Source organism: Neovison vison, chromosome 1, assembly GCF_020171115.1.
Source record: "Neovison vison isolate M4711 chromosome 1, ASM_NN_V1, whole genome shotgun sequence".
In the NCBI taxonomy this organism is placed as follows: domain Eukaryota; kingdom Metazoa; phylum Chordata; class Mammalia; order Carnivora; family Mustelidae; genus Neogale; species Neogale vison.
The window spans coordinates 237973962-238000009 of NC_058091.1; the positions used below are offsets into that span (position 1 = coordinate 237973962).

Below are 26048 nucleotides of genomic sequence, written 5' to 3' on the forward strand. Positions count from 1 at the left end.
TTTTCTGTATTCTTTTTGTTTGTTTCATCAGTTACTGACGGAAATGGTTTAAAAACATGTCACTTTGTGGATTTAGCATTGCAGCTCTGTCAATTTTACTTCCTTTTTGTCTTTATTGGTTGGTTTGTTTGAAGTAGGCTTCATATCTAGTGTGGGGCTTGAACTGACCATCCTGAGCTTAAGAGTCACATGCTGTACTGACTGAGCCAGTCAGGTACCCCATCTTTTTGAAAAGCTTTTGATAATTGATATAATTTCAGAGTTATGGAAGAGTTGCTAGAATAATACAAAAAATTTCCTGTACGTACTTCATCACATTTTTGAGATGTTAACATATTACCACCTTTGCCTGTATAATGTTTGTATGTATATGTGTGTATCATTTTTTGGAATAAGTATACGTGTGTGTATATGGATCATTTTTTTCTGAAGATTTGAGAAGTTACAGGCATGATGTCTCTAACCTTTGGTGTACATTTCCTAATAACAGATCCATAGCTACAGTAAATTTATCAAATTAGGAAATACATATTAAAATAATTCTGTCATCTAATATGACCTTCAGATTATACCAGTTGTTACAATTATGTCTTTTACAGAAAAAATCCTGGATCATGCGTTATATTCAGTTATTCTGTAATCTTCTTTAATTGGAAATAATTCCTGTTACAGTCACCTGCAAAGGCAGATGGATCCCTGCTCAAAATTGGGTTTGAATGTCAAGATTAATGATGCCCTACACACACCAAGAGTGTATGAGAAGATATTATTAACTTAACTAATTGAGGCCTTTGGAAAGAGCAGGGCAGTCCTCTCAAGCAGGTTTGAAATGGCTGACAGGGCAAGAAAAGGAGACTGGCACGGGTTTTAACTGAGGTTAGGATGTTGAGCCAGGGTGAGCTTCTGGCCCAGGTCAGTACCTTGTAATCTGCTGCCAGCACCAAGATGCGGGGCACAAGGGCAGAGGGGACAGGGGAGCCTTAACAGCTGTCCATGAACAACAAAAAATGGAGTCAGCCTCCTCATTATAGTTCCTCAATCCTTATCATGACCTTGACAGTTTTTTGATCACCATACTTTCTGTTAATTATTTACACATGCTTATATTTAGTTCTTTTTTTTTAAATTAGTGTTTACATTAGTGTTAGTTGTACATTAGTGTTGGTTGTACAACATAGTGGAACCCCCAGCTCTGCAGTTAGGCTTGCAGTCAGTGTAGCTGTCCTCTGTCACCGTACAGTGCTGTTAAAGCATCACTGACGATATCCCTGTACCATACCTTTTGTCCTCAGGACTTACTTCCAAACTGGAGGCCTGTACCTCCCATCTCTTGCACCCGTTTTGCCCATCCTTCCACCCTCCTCCCCTTTGGCAGCCATCAGTTCTCTGCATATATGAGTCTCTTTCTGCTTTTTGTTTATTTGTTGTTTTAGATTCTACGTGTAAGTGTAATGAAAAGATATTTGTCTTTCTTTTACTTAGTTCGTTTAGCATAATACCCTCCAGGTCCATACATCTTGTCACAGGTGACAAGATCTCTCTTTTTTTTTTTTTTTCTTTTTTTAAGGATTTTATTTATTTGAGAGTTGGGAGGGAGAGCATGAGCCAGGGGAGGAGCTGAGGAACAAGCAGACACCCTGGAGTGGGGAGCCTGACACAGGACACAGGGCTCCATCCCAGAACCCTGAGATCTTGACCTGAGCTGAAGTCAGACACTTAACCAACTTAGCCACCCAGGTGTTCCCCACATTTAGGTCTTTGATCCAGTTCATTTTTGTGTCTGGTGTTCAGAAATTGATCCAGTTTCGTTCTTGTGCATGTGGTTGTCCAGCTTTCCCAACGTCATTTATTGATGAGACTGTCTTTTCACTGTTGTATATTCTGGCTTCCTTTTGTTGTAGATTAATGTACCCTATAGACCTGTGTTTATTTCTGGGCTCTCTGTTGTGTTCCATTCATCAATGTGTCTAATTTTGTGCCAAAACTATACTGTTTTGATTATTAGAGCTTTGTACTATATCTTGAAATCTGGGATTGGGATACCTAAAGCTTTGTTCTTCTTTCTGAAAATGGCTTTGGCTATTCAAGGTCTTTTGTGGCTTCATACAAATTTTAGGATTGTTGATTCTACTTGTGAAAAATACTGTTAGTATTTTTTTTTTTTTAGATTTTTTTATTTATTCATTTGACAGAGAGCAGGAACACAAGCAGGGGGAGTGGGAGAGGGAGAAGTAGGCTCTCCCACGGAGCAGGGAGCCTGATGTGGGACTCAGTCCCAGGACCCCAGGACCCCAGGATCATGACCTGAGCCAAAGGTAGACGCTTAACAGCTGAGCCACCCCGGCACCCCTACTTGTTAGTATTTTGATAGAAATTGCATTGACTCTGTAGATTGCTTTGGGTGGTATGGGTGTTCTAACAGGATTAATTGTTCCAGCCATCAATTGTTCCATCCAACAGTGACACATTGTTTGTGTCAACCTTGACATTATTGAAGAGTACATACCTGTGAGCTTGTAGAATGTCCCTCAGTCTGTCTAATGTGTCCTCATGATTAGTTTCAGATTATTCATTTTTGGGCTTTATGTATTTTAATATATAAATGTATAATGTTACTGGGTACTTAGAAATTCAGAATTCTTATATTTCGCTGATAAACTAAGCTTTTTTATTTTGCTGATAAACTTTTATCATTGTGATGTGTCCTTATTTATGTTCTATATGATTTTTGTTGCCTAAAAGACTGTTTTGTTAAAATTGATGGAATTTCATCAACTTTTTTTTAAAGATTTTATTTATTTATTTGAGAGAGAGTGTATGAGCTGGGAGGAGGGGCAGGGGGAAAGAGAGAAGCAGACTCCCTGCTGAGTGGGGAACCCAGCACGGGGCTCCACCCCGGACCTGGAAATCACAGCCCAAGCCAAAGGCAGATGCTTAACTGCGTGAGCCACAAAGGTGCCCTAAGCTTTTAGTTAGAATTTGCCTAGTATAACTTTATACTTTTCATCCTTCCTGTAGTCTTAATTCTAGATGTTTCCTTCATAGAACAGCATATACTTGGACCATTTTTTGTCTTTTTCACTCCAGTTGACAATATTGGTTTTAATGAGTGTATATAATCCATTTACTTTAACATAATTACTGAAATACTTGAGTTTCAATCTGCCATCTTACTTTGCCCTTTCTGTTCATTCCATCTATTCTGTTATATGCTGATTTCATTCTGTTTAAAATATTTTCTAATTTCTATTGTGATTTCTTACCTAACTTCAGAGTTATTTGGTTATTTATTTGATATGAAATAGTTGGGGATTTTCTAGTTACCTTTTTTACTGATTTCCAAGTTGTGGTCAAAGAACATACTTTGAATGATTTTTACCCTTTGAAATTTGTTGAGGCTTTTTGGTGCAGCATGTGGTGGGTGAATTTGGTACATGTACTGTGTGTGTATATGAAAAAAAGTATAGTTTTTCATTGTTGGATGCATTGTTCTAATATAGCAATTAGGTCAAGTTTGTGAGGTGTGTTCGCATTTTCTATATACTTTGCAACTTTTTGTTGGCTTGTTTTAGTTTCTGTACAAAAGGTATTAATTCTTCCACAGTGGTTGTAGAATTGCCCTTCTTTTGGTTTAGTCAGTTTTTACTTTATATATTTTGAAACTAAATTATTAGATGTATTTAGATTTAGAATTGTTTTCCTTGCGGATTGACCTTTTATGATTATTAAATGTGTGTTCAAACCAGTAGCATTATTAGAGAAGAATTTTTAATTTGATATTAATATAACTACAACAGCTTTCTTTTGTTCAGTATACCTTTCCCATTATTTACCCTTAACATTCGTGTCTTTATTCAAAGCGTGTCCCTTGTAAGCAGCACATATTTAGTGTGTATGTTTTGTAAATCCAATCTGATGATCTTAGTCTTTTGTTGCAAAGTATTTAATTCATTTGAATTCATATATACCATATTGCTCTTTGATTTAATTTTTTTCCACTTTGTCTTTTTCTGTTCTTAATCTTCTCACAAATTCATTTAGAACTTTATATTTTTTAAAGATTTTATTTATTTATTTGACAGAGAGAGAGAGAGAGATCACAAGTAGGCAAAGAGGCAAGCTGAGAGAGAGGGGGAAACAGTCATCCGCCGAGCAGAGAGCCCAGTGCAGGGCTTGATCTCAGGACCCTGAGATCATGACCTGAGCTGAAGGCAGAGGCTTAATCCACTGAGCCCCCCAGGTGCCCCTAGAACTTTATTTTTAGTTATACATTTTTTCACTTTTTACAGATACCTTAGAAATTACACATGCATCCTTGATCTATTACAATCTAATACAAATTATAACTCTTACCACCTTCCAGACAATGCTAGAACTTACATAATTTTAGCTCTATTTACAGTGTACCTTTTTGACCCACTGATGTCATGTATTTTAGTTCTACATGTTTTAGATCACATAAGCATTTTTACTATTATTTTGTAATGTCAGTATTAACTTAAAAACGCTTTTCTAGTGTTCTTTAACCAATGTATATTTCTGTATTTCCTTTTGTGACAATTTTTCATCTTCTGCCTGAATAATTATTCCCCTTAATATTTAATTTATTAGTTCCCGTATACTGGTAATAAGCACTGTTTTGTGTGGATATATCTTTGTTTCACCTATGTTCTTGAAAGATATTTTTTGTTTTCCCTTTTTTGTTAACACAACTTCAGTGTCAGTGTTACTGTAGTTCCTTGGAGGTAATTATGTTCTACCCACTGCTACTCGGAGAATTTTACTCTGATTTTTAGCAGTTTTATGGTGATGGTGTGCCATGATGTGGTTCTTGTATTATTCTTGGGGATTCTCTGAGCTTCTTGATTCTTTGTGTTGATATCCTTCATCACTTTTGGAAAATTCACAGCTATTTTTCCTTCAAGTATTCCATTTTTAATTTTCTTTCTTTTTTAATACTTTTTTTAAAAAGATTTTATTTATTTATTTGAGAGAGAGAGTGAGAGCAAATGGGGTGGGGGCAGAGGAAGAAGGAGAAGCAGGCTTGCTGAATGATGGGCTTGACCCCAGGACACTTAGATAATGACTTGACCTGAACATAGCCACTTAACTGACTGTGGCACCCAGGTACCCTTTTTTTTGGCACTTTCTGCTTTCATGTTCAGTGCCAGTGAATATCACATTTAGCCCTCCATTTTATGTGTTGTATGTGTATGGTGTTTGTTTGTTTTCATTACTTCTAGTATTTTTCTCTCTGCATTTATTCACCATGTTCCTAAAGTTCAGGCTTTCTAGGGCTTTCACCTGTGGACTTGTTGTTGAACTTTACACAGGATCTAGCCTTTTGTTCCCAGCTACTGAGGAGAGAGCCTCATATGACACTCTCCACATAGCCAGAAACTGAAGCTTGATCTTCTCCACCCTTGCCACAGAAAACCATCAAACACGTATGGGAACAGTGTGCCGGTGCTGTGGTTACCTTTCCGGAGCAGTTCATCACCATCTTACCACTTCTTCCATGTTTTCAAGGTGGTTTTTTAAACACTATATCGGCATTTTTAGATGATTTTCATGGGAGACTTGGCATCGTTATTGGAAATGGAAGTTTTCATTTCTTCTCATATTTTACATGGTAATTTTCACCACATTGAGAAATGAAAATATTACTTAATGAAACCAGTCTTTATAGCATCTTGTTTATTCAAAATTATGTTCTTCTATTTTTAACATTTACTGTTTAATATGTCTCAAATTTATTTTTGGGAGCAGCATGAAATTAGGATCTATTTCCCTTCAAAGGGGAGAGCTGGTTGTTCCAGCACTATTGGTTAGACCAGATGTCAGCAAGCTATCCTTGACCCATTTTTGTTAATAAAGTTGTTGGAACATAGCTATGCTCATTTGATGACACTATCTTTGTCTTCTTCCATATTATACTAGCAGAGTTGAGTAATTGAAATACAAACTGTATGGCGCACAGAGCCTCAAGTATCTACTTCCAGTCACTTAAGAAAAAAGTGTATCATAGACCATCCTTTTTTCATTGATTTGAGTTTCTACTTTGGCATATGCTATGTGTTTCTATTTCTCATTCTTTATTCACCTCAGATGTTGTTTGTCACTTTGTTACAATTATTACAGCCTTATACTACTCTATTTTTATTGGCCTTGAAGATGTTATTTGTTCAAATAGACAGGTTTGTTGAGGTATAAGATGCATATAGTAAAATTTATTCTTTGTATGTGTACAGTTCTATGAATTTTGACAAATATATATAGCCATGTAACCACCACACTCAAGAATATTTTCATCATTCCAAAAAGTTCCCTCCTGCCCATTTGTCCATTCACTGCCAGGCCCTAGCAGCCACTGATGTGATTTCTGTCCGCAGTTTTATCTTTTCCAGAATAGTCATAATAAATGGAATCAAACTTTAAGTAACCTTTTAAACTGAGATTCTTTCACCCAGCATAATATATCTGAGATTTGTCCATGTTGTTGCATACAGAGATACTCCTCTCCAGTGCTGAGTAATAGTCCATTATATCCATTTCCTGGTTGATGGACATTTGGATTGAATCCAGTTTGGGGCAGTTAAGAGTAAAGCCAGTAGAAACATTTACATGCAAGATTTTGTTTGGATGTATGTTTTCATTTTTCTCGGAAAAATATCTAGGAACGGGATCGTTAGGTCATATGTTACTAATGTATGTCTAACTGTATAAGAAACTGCCAAACTGTTTTCCAAAGTGGCGGTACCATTTTTTTTTTTTCCCATTTCCACCAGCAGATGCTTTGCATCCTTACCAGCACTTAGTTGGATCAGTTTTGTTTTTTTAGTGAATCTTGTGGGTTAGACATTGCAGCGTTTGGGTTTTTTAAGTAATCTCTACATCCAGTGTGAGGCTCAAACTGAACAACCCTACGATCAAGAGTTGCATGCTTTACCAAGTGGGCCTGCCAGGCACCCCCTTAGGCATTGTAGTTTTAATTTCTTTCTTTCCTTCCTTTTTTTTTTTAAGATTTTATTTTTTTATTTATTTGACAGAGACAAAGCAAGAGAGGGAACATAAGCAGGGGGAGTGGGAGAGGGAGAAGCAGGCTTCCTGCTGAGCAGGGAGCCTGATGCAGGGCTGGATCTCAGGATCCTGGGATCGTGACCTGAGGCAAAGGCAGATGCTTAACACTGAGCCACCCAGGTGCTCCTGTAGTTTTGATTTCTAATTAAATTAATTACTAGTACATATTCCTATAACTTAATGATGGTGTGCATCTTTTCCTTTGCTTACTGAAACCTGTATAACTTCCTTGGTGAAGTATCTGTCCAAATCTTTTACCCATTTGAAAAAATGTGTTGTTTTCTTAGGATTAAATAATGAGAATTTTTTTTATATGTTGTAGATACTAGTCCTATATTAAGATCTGTGTTTTTTAAGTATTTTTTCCCAGACTTACCATTTTGTTCCTTAATGGTACCTTTGAAAGTACAGAAGATTTTTATTTTTATTCATTTTTTAAGATTTTATTTATTTATTTGACAGAGAGACACACAGTGAAAGAGGGAACACAAACCAGGAGAGTTAGAGAGGGAGAAGCAGGCTCCCTGCTGAGCAGGGAACCTGACTGGGGGCTCAATCCCTGGACCGTGGGATCATGGCCTGAGCCAAAGGCAGATGCTTAATGCCTGAGCCACCCACGGACCTCAGAAGTTTTTAATTTTGATGAAGTCTGCTTCATCAATATTTTTTCTTTTATGTTTTGTATTGTTTTCTATTGCTTTGTAACAAATTCCCACAAAATTAAAACAGCATAGATTTATTATTCTGTAGTTTCTGTGGGTCTGGAATCTATGTTGAGCGTCACACCAACCTAAAGGTTTTGGCTGGATTTCCTTGCTTTCTGGAACTCATTGTCCTCTTCCAGGCTTATGTGCTATTTGGCTGAATCCAGTTCCTTATAATTGTAGGACATAGATAACTGTTTTCTTGCTGATCATCAGCTAAGGGCTGTTGTCAGCTTCTAGAGGCTACTTATTATTTCCTGCCACATGGCCTTCTCCACAACCTGGTAGTTACTTCTATAAGGACAGCAAGGAGAAGGGTTATACAGGGTATGTGCACTTTCTGCCCATCACCTGGTTTGTTGTTAAAAATCTTTGCCTACCCCAAAGTTGGAAGATTTTTCTGGTTTTCTCTAGAAGTTAATAGTTTTAGGTTTTATGTATTTGTATGTATTGAGATGTAACTCATATAACATAAGATTAACCCTTAAAGCAAGAAATAAATTTTAATCTGTATTAAAAGAAAAAAAATCTGGCTTAGAATCAGTATACATGTAAGTATACTCTGTACACTTGTAAGTAAGTCTGCTCTTACATCAAATGGTCACCTCCCAGATGCAAGATGGGCTAGGAAATGTGGTCCCTACCTGCACCTTCATTTCCCAGGACAGAAACTCCTCATCATGGAAAGGGAGCAGATTCCGTGGTCGACAACTTCTCTGGGCCACAGCCCAGACTGACCGAGGGATTTTTTTGTCCCCAAACCATTTGTTACAGAGACTGTCATTTTTCCACTGGAAATTCTTTACTGCTTTATCAAAGATGAGTTGACCATATAGTTTTAGGTCCATTTCTGGGCTTTCTATTCTGTCTCTTTTTTGTCTTATGTGTCTCTTTTTGTCTCGATGATTATAGCCTTGCAGTATAGCTTGACATCCAGAATTGTGATGCCTTTAGTTTTGTTTTTCTTTTTCAGGATTGCTTTGGCTATTTGGGATCTTTTGTACTTCCATACAAATTTTAGGATTGTTTTTCTAGCTCTGTGAAAAATGCTGGTATTTTTATAGGAATTGCCTTAAATGTGCAGATTGCTTTGGGTAGACATTTCAACAATGTTTGTTTCTCCGATCCGTGATCATGGAATGTTTTTCCATTTCTTTGTGTCCTCTTCAATTTCTTTTTTAAGTGTTCTGTAATTTTCAGAATAGATCTTTTACCTCTTTAGTTAGGTTTATTGCTAGGTATTCTGTTTTTGGAGCAATTGCAAAAGGGACTGATTCCTTGATTTTTTTTCTGCTGCTTTGTTACTGGTGTATAGAAATGCATCAATTTCTGCACGTTGATTTTATATCCTGTTACTGAGTTAATGAATTAGTTCTAGCAATGTTTTGGTGGAGTCTATTTTGTTGATTTTTTTTTTTAAGCAGCTTTTTGAGTGATTGGATTTTCTCTATTTTCATTTTCATTGATTTCTGCTCATAAATTCTTTATTTCCTTCCTTCTGGTTGCTTTGGGTTTGTTTTGCTCTTCTTTTTCTGGCTCCTTGAGATAGAAAATTGGACTACTGACCTGAGGTCTTTCTAATTTTCTAATGTAAACTTGGTGCTGTTAGTTTCACTGTCAGCACTGCTATAGCTGCATCCCGTATATTTTGATGTATTGTACTTTCCTTTTCATCCAGTTCTGTGTATCTTAAAATATTCTGAGACTTCCTCTTTGAGTCACAAATTATTTAGAAGTGGTTCTTTGGTTTCCAAATGTTTGGGTATCTTCCTGTTCTCTTTTGGTTATTGATTTGTTGTTTGATTCCATTATGGTTAGAGAACATGCTCTGATTTCAGTCCTTTAAATATATTGGGATTTTTTTGGTTTTTCTTTTTAAGATTTTATTTATTAGAGAGCACACACAAGTTGGGGAGAGGCAGAAGGTGGTAACCTGACACAGGGCTTGATCCCAGGACCCTGGGATCAGAATCTGAGCCGAAGGCAGACCCTTAACTGATAGAGCCACCCAGATGCCCTGATGATACTGGTCAACCAGTTCAAGTAAGCATAGAGATTTTATTTTCCTTTTAGGTCCCTTTACCCTCCCCAGTTTTTAAATACAGTTGTATTTCCTCTACATGAGGCTACTCCATTTTGGTGGAGCTGAGAAGTCCATATTGTGGTGTCTGTCTCTATTGGAGGGGCCTCTTAAATGTAGGGCAAGGATCGGGTGGAAGCCAGTGGGCCGGCAGTGAAAGGACTCACCTGAGGCAGAACAAAGGCAAGAGTTTATTGAATGTGCTGCTAGGGAGCTGCTGGCAGGACTGCAGAGGAGAGGCTGTCTACTATGAGGCAGTGAGTGCGGGATGTTTTTAAAGAGGGAAGGTGAGGAGGTATAATGACATATGGCATTTTCCCTGTTTCGGTAACTGTGTCTGGTTGTTAATAGCCCGTTGGTATTTTGAGGTGGGTCACCTGAAGGCCTGTCTGTGTTCAGTCAGGAGGTTGCCCATAGGCTCTTTCTCTACTCCATGGCTCCTATCGCTCCAGCCTGTGCTCTAAAAGTGGCCTCTCCACAGATAATTGTCTTTTCTCTGTAGCCCTCCTGAGTTACTAGTTCTGGTAGTTCTTCATTGGTCTTTTGGTTGTTGTGAATTGCTATATGGAATTACATCTTCCACAAAAATGACCTTGTTATCCCTTTCTTTCTTGTATTTGTACTTTATTTTTGTTTTACTGCCAAGCAAAAAAGTTGAGTCTGGTTTTTTTCTTTTTCAACATCAGCAGTGAATACGTAACTTTCTGTTTTGCCTGTGTAAAATGAGAGCTTTACTTACAACTTTTCTCCTCCCCTTTTTTCTAAGTTTTCGTAATACAGTCTGGATATCTTAATTCTCCATTTTTATCTGGCCACCCATAAGTTTCATTTTGTTACATAATCTGTCTTTAGTACCTCTCTGACTTTTCCTGACCTCCCCTCACTCTGTGCAGGTGTAATTAGCTTTTTGCTTTTCTTTGAGCTCACCGGGCATGCTCCTTTCTCAGGCCTTTGTATTGGTCTTTCCCTTCCTGAAATGCATGCCCCTCGCCCTGAAGATACTCACTTAGCTTGTGCTCTCGCTTTCTAAAAGGTCTTTTCTCAAAAATTACATTCTAAGACTTTCCCTCATCCCCCTAAAGGTATAATCCATCGCCCATTAAGTGTCTCTGTTTCTTCCCTACTTCATTTTCTTTTCACAGAACTATGACTCGCTAATACAGTATTTTATGTATTAACTGATTGTCCTTTCTCTTGATTAGAATATGAGTTCCATGAAGGCAGGAGGAATCTTTCTCTGTTCTGTGCACTATTTTGTGTGTGTGTGTGTGTGTGTGTGTGTGTGTTTTAAGATTTTAAAGTAATCTTCATGTATTTAACATTTTCCTTTAAGTCTGCACTGACAGGCCAAAGGATAAGTTTTTTTGTTAGTTGTTGACACTTTTTGCCATTAACTCTCTTTTTTGTTTGCTTTATTTCTTATTTATTTTTACCAGGTAATATTTTTTGTGGGGTTTAAAATTCAACCAGTATGGCTGCCTGGGTGGCTTAGTCTCACATCAGGTGCAAGGGGGGGGTCTGCTTGCAGTCTCTCCCTCTGCCCCTCACCCTGCTTGCACACGCACACACGCATGCACACTCAGTTGCTCTCTATAATAAATGGATCACTAAAAAAAAAGAAAAATTTTATAGACAACTCGTATTCAAGATGGAGCTTGAAAGAAAACAGGATTTTTTAAAAAAGATTTTCTTTATTTATTTGTCAGAGAGAAAGAGATTAAGAGAGGCAGGCAGAGGGAAAAGCAGGCTCCCTGCTGAGCAAGGAGCTCAGTGTGGGACTTGATCCCACGGTTCTGGGATCATGACCTGAGCAGAAGACAGATGCTTAACTGAATGTGTCACCCAGGCATCCAAGAAAACAGGATTTTATAATAGTTACAAAAGGATAACATGGTGAAAGGCTCCAGTACTAGGTTGGCAGACTACACCCCTCAGGCTGACTATCCATTCATTTATGTATCATCTTTGCTTTCATGCTGTAGTGGCAGTGTTGAGTAGTTGAGATAGATCATGTAGTCTGAAAAACCTGAAATACTTATTATCTGGTCCTTCAGAGAAGGATCTGCAAGCAAATGATAGCATATAGGTGGAAAGGCATTATTGATAACAGTTAAAGAAATGCGAATGAAATGTTGACTATAGTTGAGGGTGGGTGTCAACAATAGAAGGGTGGCCAGTTAAAGAGAAGGAATACAATAGGGAAACCATTGTTAATAGGAAGTGAGGAGGCATTCCAGGCTGGCTTATACAGTGGTTCAGTAAGACTGCAGTGTGGCTTGTCCATAATCCTGCTTTTCTCATCTTTCCCTTACTAGCCAAGAAGGATCAGGAAGGTGGAGAAGAAAAGAAATCTGTACAAAAGAAAAAAGTAAAAGAGTTAAAGGTGTTGGACTCAAAGACTGCCCAGAATCTCTGTGAGTATTCTCTGTGATCCCAACTATTTGAAATAGGAAGGGGTTCTTTTAAAAGCTTAATTTTGGTAGATCCAGGGTTTCTTGATTTGTTGAGTTCCTCATGCATGCCAGGCATTAGAGTGTGAACTTCCAGTATCTTGTTTAATTCCTCAGTAGCACTGCAGGTTTGTTTCTTTGCTATAAAACTAGATGCTAACAGCGGACTAGGTGAATTCCTATGATGCTAACAGTAGTTAAGAGTTTTAGGAACTTGCCTAGTTCCATAGGTGTAGTGAGAAACAGGTATGGGATTTGAACCTCAGATTTTTTTTTATTTCAAAGCCATTACTGTTTCCGTTGGCTCCACAGGATAGTTTAGCCACTGTGCATTTCCTTCTTTCTTTAAGTACTACTTTTAAATGCAGGCAGTGGATTGACTTCACTTAAATCTAGGATAATTTTGTGGCTTAGAATAAATAATATAAATCCTGCACTTCTCAAATTCGGATCAGAAACTTCTCTGCAAAGATGTTACAGGTGGTACTTATTTGATGATCAGGGTGAATGTTCATTTTCTGTTTGTTTGGCTGTTGATCTCCTTTATGCTGAGTAATAGAGATTTAAACTTTTCCTCAACAAATATTTGAGGTTCTGCCATGTTGCAGTCTCTGTTAGGCCCATACGAGACATGTGTTCCAGAGATGAAAGGGTATGTATTCCATGAAGCCCTCTCACTATCTTACGGTGTGGCTGTCATCCCCATTTTTCCAAATGAGAAGACTAAAGTTTAGATATTGTGACTTGGCCGAGGTCACCAAAGGAAACGATTACACATACCCATAAGTAAAATCGGGAATAGAGTGAGAACAGTAAACCTTTACATTATTCTTTGCTGTATAGGCCTTGATCATGGACAACAAATACTACAAATGTTGTCTGTGGGTAAGTCTTTTTATGGAGATCAAAGTAATGTGAGGTGGTTTCTCTTCTCAAGCTTCTCTCTTGGGAACAGGAAACATGTGTAACTTTTATTTGAGGAAGTGATACCAGACTGTGGTTAGTACATGGTTCTTTCCAGCTGGCTGATAAAAGAGTACAGAAAACAGAACTCACAGAGAGAATGAGATTTGTTTAGAGGAGGATGGCCTAGGAGATGTAATGTAGTGATTCAGAAATTATTAAGTTCCTCTTATGTACGAGGGACACTAAGCTGAATAAAGCACAGTCCCGGTCCTGTGGAAAGAGGCAGAGGCACAAGAGCCCTGGGAAAGGGGCATCTGAATCACGTGTGGGCAGTACTGGAGGGAGCATGTCATTCGAAAGGAGGTACTGCTCACCAGGAGTTGAAAGAACGATGAGTCAGGAGTGAAGAGAAGGGTAAGGGCTGGCTTGTTTCCAGCAGAGGAATCAACACGTATGAAGACGCAGACACAGGGAGTGGCAGTGCAGTTGGCACACTGTAAAGGCCATATGTGGGGGAGGAGTGGCAGGAGAGCTTTCAAGAAACAGATAGAAGCTAGACTATCAAGAATTCTGACAGGCTTAGGCTAAGAAGTATCTGTGTTATCCTGAAGGCCTTGGAATTTCTTAAAAGGATTTTAATCAGGAAAATGAATGATAGACCCTGTGTAATTCAGGGGAAGGCTACTGGGGGAAGGACACAGGCTGGATTGCTAGGGTCTGGGAAGACTGCAGGCAGAGAGATGAGTTACGTTCTCACTTTAAACTAGGCGAGAAGGAATCAGGGCCTGAAACTAAAGTAGTGAGAATGAGTTGGAAGGCAGAAGATACTAAGGAGATAGAAATAATGGAATCTAGTGACTGGCTGAGGGAATGAAGGAGATGTTTTCTTCAGTTTACATCACTCTGTAGAGAATGATACCATTTACTGAACTAGGAAGATCCAACCAGCAGTAAAATGTCTTTTTGGGGAAGAGTGGTGGGTACTGGACATGAAGGAGAGGTGGCAGGGTGGTGAGTAGAAATGATGACTTGTAGGATAGAGTTTAAGGTGCGCTGGGACGCCTCCAGAAGGATGGGTGTATTAGGCATTTGGGCGTAGAAATCAGGAGTAAGGTTTGACTGGAGGTAGGAATTTAAGAGACAGCATATTAGTCATAGCTAAAGCCATGAGTTTGTTTTGAAGGTCACTAATATTTTGGGGGCAGGTAGAAGGGGGAGAAGGGCAGGGAACTCAAAGGCTGGAAAGGAGCAACAAGAAAAATGGTATGAAATAGTCCTAAGAAGTGGGAGTAGTCAGCAGTGTCAGATGAAGACCGGAGAGCAGTAAAATCAGGACAGGGCAGGTATCCATCTGGCATGAGGAAAGTCTGTAGCCTCAGCAGGAATTTCAGTATAGCATAGAGGTAAGGACAGAGCCTCCTGTAGTATATCATGCTTCCAACCCATACTGGCAGTGTAGGGGTTTGAGTAGCTTACCTTTAAGTATTAGTTTCCTTTTCTGTCAAGTGGGGCTAATAATACAAACATACAAGTATACCACCAACAGGGTTAAATGAGATCAGGTATGTAGATTACGTTTAAGATCCATCTGTGATCTCAGTAAGTAATTGTGGTCTTTTCATTGACTGGAGACAGGAGAGTAGATAAGAGCTGTGGAAGTGGAAGAGAATAGATTGTTGTATTTTTAGAACATGGTAAAGTGATTGAAAGAAGTTAGTAATTAAGAATACCAGGTAAGGGTTTGGGGTTGTTTTTAAGATAGTAGAAACTTGGTTATGTGCATATGCTGAAGGAAAAGGTCCTCAGGGCCACCTGTTCTACTGAAATATAAGAAAAGGATGAGTACGTGGGTATAGTTGCTGATAACTTACACAAGTGTTGGCAGAAGTTTTCTTCTAGATAATTCCAGATAGTCCTTATCCAAGCTTGGCTCCAGCTAAGAACCCCCAGTGAATACTAGAATACTTAGCAAGTAATTTGACTAGTGGCTTCATTTTTTCTTTTTCACTGAAGAGGAACAAGAATTTTTTTTAAAAAAATGGGAAGTAGTGGGACAGTTGGGAGAATGGGGATACTTTGGAAGAGCTTCTAAGAGGGCCTAGTGTAGAATCACTGTTGCTGGTGCCTCTTCAGTGAACTGTGCTCTGCAGAGTCTTTGCTAGCGGTATTCATCAGCCTAGGTGCAAGGTGGGAGATGACAGGGCTCAACTGACCAGAAATTGGAAGGAGAAGGAGACAGGAATAGGAGCAGTAGTAACAGAGCTGGCAGTAATAGTAGAGACTGGCGAAGCTATAGATTGTAGGGTCTAGGTGAAGGAGAGAAGGCAAAGTGGAACTCGTACTTTCGGAGAAAATGGAATGGTGACCGCTTGCTCTGATGAGGTTGAAGGGTCACTGCAGAGGCTAGTTAGAGAGCTGGAAGACAGAAAGTGTTTGTTGGGGAACAGGATATGGCAATTTAAGAATCTGAGCATTTGAAGGCAGTGGCAGCTTTGAGGATGGAGTCATGGGCGTGGGAAACTGAAAATAGAGTGGGATGAGTATCTTGGATGTGTATATAGAGAGAAGATCAAAATCTTTCTGTGTGAGCAAAGGCCAGGAGCCACAGTGTTTGTAGAATGTGGTGCTTGGAACAGGGTAGCTGGCATTTGATATGAATGTGGGAGTTCACGAGAAACCTGGGAGGTGGGAACCTTAGACGTTGGACTCAGGAACTTGGATTTTAACTACCCAGGCAGTGGAGAGCTGGTAGAGGTTTCTGATAGTGACTTTAAAAGAAAACTCTTTGGCAGATAGTCCAGCAGAGGTTTGTAGAATAGGCTGGAAGGGAGAGGAAACTGAGAAGAATGTCTTGATATCTCATTTTCTGGCAGCCATCTTTCTGGGTTCCTTCCGCATGGCCTACCAGGAGATTAAGAATGTTATCCTGGAGGTGAACGAGAGTGTTCTGACGGAGTCTATGATCCAGGTAAGGAGCAAGATTGTTGTCTGGGGAGCTGGCTCTTCACGTCGTGGTGCACTAGCCTCCTCTGTTTAGAGGGTGAGGTCTTTAGCACTGGCACTTTACAGAATGCTGGCTTTGGGTCAGCGTCCATCTCTCCATTGGTTAGATTATTTCTGGTATAGTTTTCAAAAATCCTGCCATCTCACTAGCTGCCCCAGCCCCTAGCCTGTTTTCTTCTTTGTGGTCCTTAGGCAGAGTGGGGGACTGAAAGGCTCAAGCTAATCGCTTTGAGACCATCCCTTCTCTCTTTCAGAACCTCATTAAGCAGATGCCAGAGCCTGAGCAGTTAAAAATGCTGTCTGAGCTAAAGGATGAATACGATGATCTGGCCGAGTCGGAACAGTTCGGCGTGGTGGTGAGTGAGGCCTGTGGCAAGAAGCTCTTCTTGGACTCCTTGCTCCCTTCCTCCCCTAGAGCAGCTGGGCCACTTGCTTCTCGCCTCTTGTCTATTTTGAACCTATCTTCCTCTCTGTTCGGTGCTCTGAAACTCATAGCCTCCCACACGAGGCTCATGCCTTGATGTTTTTCTGACTTGCTCTCTCCCTGTTGGCTATACTGGAACTGCTTGTCTTCCCCACCAGATGGGCACGGTGCCCCGTCTGCGGCCTCGCCTCAACGCCATCCTCTTCAAGCTACAGTTTAGTGAGCAAGTGGAGAATATTAAACCAGAGATTGTTTCTGTGACTGCCGCGTGTGAGGAGTTAAGAAAGAGTGAGAGCTTCTCTAGCCTCCTGGAGATTACCTTGCTTGTCGGAAACTACATGAATGCTGGCTCCAGGAATGCTGGTGCTTTCGGCTTCAACATCAGCTTCCTTTGTAAGGTGAGCCAGGTGGTTAGAGCACAATGGAGAGGGGAAGGCCGCTGGCCTCTGTGGGCAGCATGTGGCAAACTGCTGTTGGCCTTAGGGGGTCTTGGGCGGGTCAGGACTAACACATTTCTCCTCTTTCCCCAAGCTTCGAGACACCAAGTCCACAGATCAGAAGATGACATTGTTGCACTTCTTGGCTGAGTTGTGTGAGAATGACTATCCCGATGTCCTGAAGTTTCCAGATGAGCTTGCCCATGTGGAGAAAGCCAGCCGAGGTAGGGCAGGTTGAGGTGCAGCTAGAAGGCTGTTCCAGGCCCCCAAAATCTCTGCATTGGGACGGAAATTCTCACTTGCCTATCTTAGGTGGGAAAGGGAGCGGGTGGAGGCACGTGTCTAGGCCACAGCAAAGAGGATTATCAGGCACAAGGGAGGTCTTCGGGTACAGTAGTGGGAAGCATTCTTTCCCTTCCTAGGGAAACACCAAATACTAAAAAAAAACAACGGAAGAAAGGCAAGTGTTTTTAGTCTAGGTCAGTGGTTCTTTTTATTGAGAAAGCATGGACTAGATTGGCAAAAATCAGGCCTCACCGTCTTGGAACGAGGCATAGAAAAAGCAGCACTCAGTAGAAATGGGAACAGATTTCTGCCCTTCCTCTGTATTGCTGTGTATAGCTCCTTCCTCCCAAACTCTCTCTAAAATGAATGAGACCAAGATCCCGGGGGCTTTCCCCGGTTCCTGTTAAATTAAATGAAGCTTCTCTTCTTAAGGCTGGAGGTTCAGGCATCGAGTAACCTACAGTTTAAGTGGAAAGATAAAGAATATGATGTGTGGAACCCCTGGAGGAGGGGACCTGAGAGTGGCAGCTCACCATGCGCACTGACACGGCGCCCTGACGACCAGAGGCTGAGGCTCGGGGGACTGGCAATAACTCTTGCTTTCTCTTTTTTCTCCTTTAGTTTCTGCTGAAAACTTGCAAAAGAACCTAGATCAGATGAAGAAACAAATTTCTGATGTGGAACGTGATGTTCAGAATTTCCCAGCTGCCACAGATGAGAAAGACAAGTTTGTTGAAAAAATGACTATATCCTTTCTTACGAGAGGAAGGAGTTCCTAGGATGCTTGCTGGAAAGGGAAGGAAGACTTCCCAGAGGGAGGACAGCTGGAGAGACCTGGGGGTAGAGATATTTTCCTTCTTAAAAAAAAAAAAAAACTCTTAAAATTCTTTTCATTATATACATAGTTCTTGAGAGCATTCTCATTGTTGTGGTAGGCACACCACCAAAATTCCTCCCTGACCCCTTGCCCTCTGCCCGGTTTCCACTGCTCGCACGCACGTATTCTCTTTTCTCGCTCCTTCCTAACCACTGCCACTGGACTCCTCATTTTCAGCTCAGGAGTGTATTCTAAACAAAAACTGTGTTGTGTTGTATTGCTTTTTGCACCTCCTGGCTCTCGGCCCTGACCCCACGGCAGCATGTGCAGAGCCATATTACTGCCACCTCTGCTGTAGGTGAGCCATGGTTTACAGTTTTCCATTCCTGTTCTGGATATTTCGATTGCTTCTTGCCTTTGCTCTTACAAGCAGTGTCGTGTTGAACATCCTTGTGCATGCCAGCATGCATCTCTGCGTGCTCCTCGGGGCCAGAGCAGTGGGTCTGCTTCCTGGTCTTGGTCCTTGACTCCCTGGCTGCACAGCTTCGTGAAGGACGCACAGGAGCAATATAACAAGCTACGCCTGATGCACTGTAACATGGAGGCCCTCTATAAGGAGCTGGGAGACTACTTCCTCTTTGACCCCAAGAAAGTGTCGGTGGAAGAATTCTTCATGGATCTGCACAACTTCAAGAATATGTTTGTGGTGAGCCAGGGATACTGCTGACTGAATCTTTCGTGGACATTTCTCGCTTTCCACATGGCTTGCTTGGGGGGTGGGCTTATGTGGAAGTACACACATGCCCACGTGTTTCGTTTTGTTTTCCTCCACAGCAAGCAGTCAAGGAAAACCAGAAGCGGCGGGAGACAGAGGAAAAGATGCGGCGAGCAAAACTAGCCAAGGAGAAGGCAGAGAAGGAGCGGCTTGAGAAGCAGCAGAAGAGAGAGCAACTCATAGACATGAATGCAGGTAAGAAGCGAAGAGAAGGGTCGATGGGCTGAAAAAGGAACATTTGCAGGGCTTCTCTGCCTAGAATCTCAAGGCCAGAGGGAACAGCTCATGTCTGAGCTCAGCTCCTGGCAAAAGATTGTTGGCAGCCTTTTACCTCCAAGAGCCTGACACTGGACTTGAACCTCAGCTTTCCTGCATGTACATTCCAGTGCTCCATGCTCACCCCACCCCCACCCCCCCGCCTTTGCTAGTTCCTGTGTTATGTCTCATCTCCCAGTGGGTTTAGTATTGCTGTAACGTGTACTTTTCTGCCTGGCCACATGGTCTTCTGGCCCATTTTTGTTCCATCTACTACATCTTTCTTTTCCCCAAAATGTTTTCCTGGCTTTGCTCCTGTCTTTCACTGATGGCTTGTCCTCCTGCCTGCTTATTTGCACTCAGTACTGTGTGCTCAGTACCTCCGCACAGTCGTACACACTATGTACAAGCATAACTGCGCATACCTATGAGGTTATAAAAGGACTAAACTTCTGGATAAGGGGGCATGGGAGCTGGCTACTCTCTTTTCTTCAGCAGAATGTTTCACTACCAGAAGCATGTCTTTGTTGAAACATATGGGCTCAATTACTGGCCTGTTTCCTGTCTCTGCTGCCTTCCTGCTGTTGATGCCCTGCCCCCCTCAGCTCCTTCTCTGGGTAGCAAGAATCTAGCATACATTGTGCATGGCACTGAGCTGAGGCCACCGTTCTTGAACCAGAGGAACTACGAGCTATCTAAGTAAAGGGCAGGGGAGGTGGGATAGCTGGGTGATGGGCAGTAAGGAGGGCACATGATGTCATGAGCACTGGGTGTTCTGTGCAGCTGATGAATCACTGAACTCCACTTCTGAAACTAATGATGTACTATATGTGGGCTAATTGAATTTATATATAAAAAAAATAAAGGGTTCTAAGGCTGCCAAGTCTGGCAAGAATCAAAGTGCTTTGCTGAGCACTAGAGGCCAGAGCTGCTCTTGCACCTCTTGCTCCCAAGGATATTGCTTTGGCAGCTCCCATTGTGGTAAAACTAGTGACCTAAAGGAGCTGAACAGGCTCCCTTTTTTTCTTTTCTTGAAACTTTGCTGGGATCTAGTTATATAGAAGCCACAGATTTGTTCTATTACTAATGCTTTTGAAGCCCACACCTAGTGTCCTTTCCCTTCCCCATTCTCCCTGGTGGCCAGTGTCTGTCCTCAGGTACTGTCTAGGATGCATCAGGCGAAGGTGGAGTCCAGCGGAGATGCAGGATGAGGGCTGCACCCCCTTATCTGGTGATGCAGCAAGCCCTGGCCCTGGTCCCCAAGGCAAGCAAATGAGGTCGGAATGTAGGTCAGCTGCACTGGTGATGTTCAGCCAGCAGGTGGCGCCGGGAGCTGTGAGCCCAGCCCAGTAGCTTCCAGCCTGCAGGCTTCTTGGGATTTCAGTTTCAGATTTCACCACCCAGAGCTGTTGCCATGGAAACAGAGCCAGGCTGGAACAGAGAATCTACATTAACTCTTTATATTCTAGCCAGGTTGCTTCTCCTACATGCTGAGCTGGCTTCTGGAAGATGCAGCCACAAGGGGCAGTACTTAAGTAAAATTCAGCTGTGGGGTGGGTGTCTTCTTTTTCCTCAGCCCTGCTCTGAAACTAGAACCGGGCTGTCCCTGATGTGTTTATAGGAATTAGAGGGAAACACTTTAGGATAAAGAGCAAGTGATATGGTTGCATATTAATTTCATATCCCAGTCTTTGTACTTATACTGGAATTAGAGTTGGGCAGTTCTGCAATTCTCTGTGCTAGTCCCCAGGGGGTTGGGAAAGAACATACTTCAAGAAAATATTCCAAGGTTTACATTGATTAGTAGTCAGTGAAACCTTTTCTTTTAACCACTGTCCAACAGATGCAATTAAACATGGGCTGTGAGGCTTGAGATTTAGTCCTCAGCCACTGTGGGCCAAGGGTAAGCCAGGCAACAGTCATAGAGTTGGCATGGGACTTAACACACTGTATGCCGCTCAGGCTGAAGAGCTTACATCTCCGTCTTTGTTTGTGACAGAGGGTGATGAGACCGGTGTGATGGACAGTCTTCTGGAAGCTCTGCAGACGGGCGCAGCATTCCGACGGAAGAGAGGACCCCGTCAGGGTAAGTAAGCAGATGGAGCCCAGCCTGGGTGTGTGGAAGGGATGAGGTCTCTCTGCTCCTGGTCCTGCTTGCCTTGGGCTGAAGAACAGGTAAAGATGTTCTGAGGGTTTAGGAACTTCCTCATGATAGTCCCTGCATCAAGAGTGGGTTGTCCAGTCCTCTACCTCCCATGATAGAAAGCATGGACTTGGAGAACTGGGTCTTCAGATCTGTTAGCAGATCTATTATAGCTGATGATGACTATACTTCTCCCCATTCTTGAAGCAGAAACTTGGAACAAGTGAACCATGGTGCAGGACACAGATTTGGGTGGGTGTTTGCAGGTATGAACAAAAACTGAGTTAAAAGTGTAAATTAGATGTAGGAAATAAAAAGTCAAGAGCCCTTAAAAAAAAAAAAAAAAAAAGTCAAGAGCCCTTACTCTCAACTTCACAAGCAGAAAAGATAGAGGAGATTATCTGAGATTATCCTCAGATGTAATAATACAGAGGAGCAGTCCAATGGAAGAAACTGTCTCTGTCCGAGAATTACCCTCTCCTTGGGTGCAGTTAGCCTGCAGTGCGTTTTATCTTCCCCACTGACTTCCCCACAGCCTCCTCTCCCAACCATCTGAAGATTTCAGTGGATTGAGTTGAGTCAGAGCCTTTAAGAATTATGGGGATAAGAAGACAAGTGATCCAGGCATTAGTGTGGGGAAGGATCAGTGGATAAGCTTCCTTAGAAGGAAGCACACAGTGGCCAAGAGACTGTTCCAGGAAAAGGTACTACAACCAACACTATCCCTTGGGTGGGTGAGGGCACTGTTGTATCTGGTGAGGGCCCTTCTGGACTAGGAGAGATAGATAGCTTCTTTCCTGGGTTGAAGGGTGGGAATAACAGAAAGGGCAGTCATGAATGGTTTCTACTTTCGAGAGAGTGAAAGCTGTGTTCCCGTTGCTTGCCTGGGCTGTTCTGTAGATCTCTTTGATAAGAGCTTTAAGGTTCTTGGAAGGAGGAATAATGTAGCTTGTTTTGGCCTCTGTAGGGCTTCCAATACCTGTCATAGCCTGGACAGGGATCCTCTGGATCAAGCGTGTAGAGCATGCTAACCCCCATAAACTTAATGTCCCAAAGGTCGCTATCTTTTTCAGCCCATACTCTGCCGTCCTTCTGACGGCTCTTCTGCGTGACTTCCGAACTTTCCCTAAATAGGAGAATCCCTAGTTATAAGTCCTCCCCATTTCCTCTTGGCAGGCTTTGTAGTGGGAGGAGAGGTGCTTATAATGGACTTAGAATTTCCTGGCATAGTGCATTAAATCCTATAGGTTAGTGTTTGGGTAGAGAGTGCAGCTAGTAGTATTTGTTTAGTTTTTTTTTTTTTTTTTTTTTTAAAGACTTTATTTTTTATTTTTTTTTTTATTTTTTATTTTTTTAAAGATTTTATTTATTTATTTGAGAGAGACAGTGAGAGAGAGCATGAGCGAGGAGAAGGTCAGAGAGCGAAGCAGACTCCCCATGGAGCTGGGAGCCTGATGTGGGACTCGATCCCAGGACTCCAGGATCACGCCCTGAGCCGAAGGCAGTCGTCCAACCAACTGCGCCACCCAGGCGTCCCTAGTATTTGTTTAGTTTTTAAAGGTTCTTATGAGATGCTTTCAACCCCCTGCCAATGTGGCCTTACATTAGGCATTTCCAGACAAATGAAAGTATATTGCATCTCACTGTTGACTCTCTCAGCTAAATGCCAACCTGCATCTGACTGTTGGTGGGGAATTCCCTTTTTAAGCCTCTTCCTCTGAAACTGGACTAGAATCCCAGATGCTTCCTGTACACAGGCAGCCAGACATCAATGGCTCTCCTCTGTGGGGAGGCCCCATTTTCTGCTTCTTCCCAAGTAGGGAACCAGGACTCACAGGCAGAGGAAGCAGGGACTTTGTTGGAACATAACCTTTCAGCAGAAGATCTAAATTAGTCAAAGTGCTGTTCTCAATGCAAGAAGGAATAGGAGATGGATACTAGGAAATACTAAGAGAAGCAGAGAAGTGCATACTTTTTAAATTGGTTCCATCCTGTAATCTAATCTTTCTGGGCTGTAGGTTCACAGAACAGGGATGAACGTATCTGAAAGCATCTCCCCAGGAAGACCTTTCTGGTTACTCTGGTATGCTGCTGAGGTGGTACATTCACATGCTATGAAGTGACATGGCCTCATGCTTTTAAATGTAAAAACTCTACCACAATCTGGAGAGCATTGGGCTAGGTAGAGACCAAAGGACCCCAAGTCAAGTCTAACTCTGGTGCTGTCTAGGGTACCTCAGACAAGTTTTGGGGACTGAGTTTCTTCATGAGTTGGACTAAAATGGTCTCTTGAGTCTTTTCTAGCCTTAATTTTATTTTTGACCAGAGACAGTAGAATTAAGACAGGAAAGAGGCTGGACAAAGAAGGCCTTATTCTCACTGTAAAGGCTGCAGGTTTCCCTCAGTGGCTACTGGACTTAGCTGGTCCACTCCTTCCTTCACCAACTCTGACTCTCCCCTATGGCCGATTGCCTTGAGCCAAAAAACTGAAGCGCTAGCGAGCAGATATGTCTCACAGCCCTCCTCAGTCCCTGGGAAGCAGCTGTCCCTGCCTCAAAGACACTGGCCTTTTCCATAGGACTTAAAGTCATGTTTAAAAAAAAAGTCTTCCGGTCTCTGGAGACCTGAGGGAGTGTAGACAGAGTACAGAGTATACAAAGCACCATTGATGCGCTGGAAGAGGAGAGTTACTATCAGGGCTGGTTCACTAAAAGTGACATGTTAAGCTGCTGTGATCTGCAGGGTGTGGGAGAACAATGGTTTGAGTGTCAAAGAGAAGAATCCATGTGATTGTATCGCAGCTACTATTTCAAGCTGATGATTGAGTCAGCGTGTGGTTTTAATGACTCAACTTTATCTCCGTGTCTGAATTGTGGCCTCTTATACATAGGCCATCTGCTCACTGAGATAAAAGTCAAGGGAAGAAATTGGTCATTCTCTTCCTTTCCTTCCCTCTAAGCTCCACCTCCACTAACAGAACCTTAGAGTCTGGAGAATGTCTGAAGACCTCCAGTGATTAGCATCTGACCGCTGCATAGAGGAAAGCAGTTAAGACCCAGAGAAACTCTGGCTGGCTCAGCTCTATACAGCTGGCCGATGCTAGAGCGAGGAACTTTGTCCCCCCTTTTGTGATTCCAAGTCCAGGGCTGTGGCCACTAAGCCTCCTTGATGGACAGGACAGTGACCCCTCTGTGGAGGCCAGAGGTATTCTTTCCTACCTTCGAGCAGAGAGAGCACTGGACATGGTACAGTTGCTCCAGTGAGTTTCTGATGACTACCTGTCTATAGAAGGGGAAGAATGTTTCCTAGACCACTACCTCTTCTCCCTCTGCTTCTGTGAAAATAGGACAGAAATTATAATTAGGTGACTTTAGACAGTAATGAGTTCTTAAGGACAGTAATGACTGCCCCATCTGTCCTAGTTTCCTCTCCCCTAAGGAAGCTTATTAACAAGAACACTTCCTCTTTGGGAGCAGTTTCTAGCCTCTGTTTTATAAATGTCTTTTTCTAAATCATTAACCTTTTTCTGATTCATCTGTACTGGTGTTATATATGGTTGGTAGATTTTGCTGGTGTTTTTATTGTAGCCCACCCTAGAACGTCTAGGAATCTGGCTTCAGAGAGCTTTGACCAGTGTCTCAGGATGGTTCCCTTTTCCCCACTAGACTATGACATCATTCTCTTGTGAGTTAATAATCCTCCCTGATCTAATACAGTCAAATTATGTATCTGCTTCTGTGGCTATTTTTCAGTAGTCTCAAGTACCTAAGCTAGGGAAAGAAGGGGAAGAGTCACTTTCTCTGGATTTTTCAAACTGTTGAGTATAACTGTGGCCCTGAAGACAAAGTAGAAACCGGAATTCTTCCATCCTGTTGATTCTCTTCCCAATTCCAGCTAAGAGCTTTCCCATTTCTGGTTCTAACCTTAGGCCACATCATGGCCATCCCTAGGCTTAAAAGCTAAGTTTTGGTCTTCTCCCCACCTACCATCCACTCTTAGTCTTGGTAATGCATCAAAATCTTTTGGAATCTAGAAAATGTAGAAAAAGTACTTGATGAGGTACAACTGGTGTCCTGTTAAAGGAAGAAATCAAAGAGAAACACCACAGGAATGCCACACTTGAACTCTGACTTTTCCCATGTTGCCCAGAACAGGTGTCTCTCAAGACCTGGTGTTCTTTTCCTTCTGGGGTCTGGAATCAGGAATTCTTTCAGCCTAAACAACACTCCTTCAGTCACACACGAGTAGTTGGCAGTATTTTCTCAACTGCTAGAGACTGAATACACAGGAGCACCAAAGTGACACCAAGCCACTGCCTTTCTGGACATGAGAAGTAGGGTCCTAGAGAAGGGAGTCCTTCAGAAAAGAGCTGAAACTAAGTGACTTTCTAGGTGCAGGCAATGTAAATGCAGGGTGCAAGCCATGTGCTTGCTTTCCTGTGTGGAAACTGCACAGGTTTGGCTCCAGACTTGGCTGGAGAGACTAAGAAGATAGAAGCATCTACCTGTAGATCTTCCAGTGGGGGCTCCTTTTCCTCTCCTTTCAGTCACTGAGGCCAGAGCATGTGTTCATAATCCAAGGAGTGGTTTGTGTGAACGGCTTGGAGTCTGGGTCCCATTCCTTCCCCTTGGAACCAGATGATGAGCCCCTGTGCTGGTTGGTCAGGGCCTTCACTCTGTCTTCTCCTCT

General features: G+C 42.0%; 1 protein-coding gene across 2 annotated transcripts in view; it reads left to right on the top strand.

Annotated features, from left to right (window-relative positions):
• DIAPH1 (diaphanous related formin 1) overlaps positions 1 to 26048 on the top strand; it is a 95742-nt gene that overhangs the window by 66062 nt on the left and 3632 nt on the right. For both annotated transcript variants that reach the window (XM_044225764.1, XM_044225759.1), the window contains 9 exons: positions 12180 to 12278; positions 16094 to 16188; positions 16478 to 16579; positions 16806 to 17045; positions 17179 to 17308; positions 17991 to 18115; positions 18728 to 18892; positions 19021 to 19156; positions 21216 to 21302. In XM_044225764.1, coding sequence (XP_044081699.1) covers positions 12180 to 12278; positions 16094 to 16188; positions 16478 to 16579; positions 16806 to 17045; positions 17179 to 17308; positions 17991 to 18115; positions 18728 to 18892; positions 19021 to 19156; positions 21216 to 21302 — 1179 coding nt within the window. The remainder of the gene's footprint in view (positions 1 to 12179; positions 12279 to 16093; positions 16189 to 16477; positions 16580 to 16805; positions 17046 to 17178; positions 17309 to 17990; positions 18116 to 18727; positions 18893 to 19020; positions 19157 to 21215; positions 21303 to 26048) is intronic.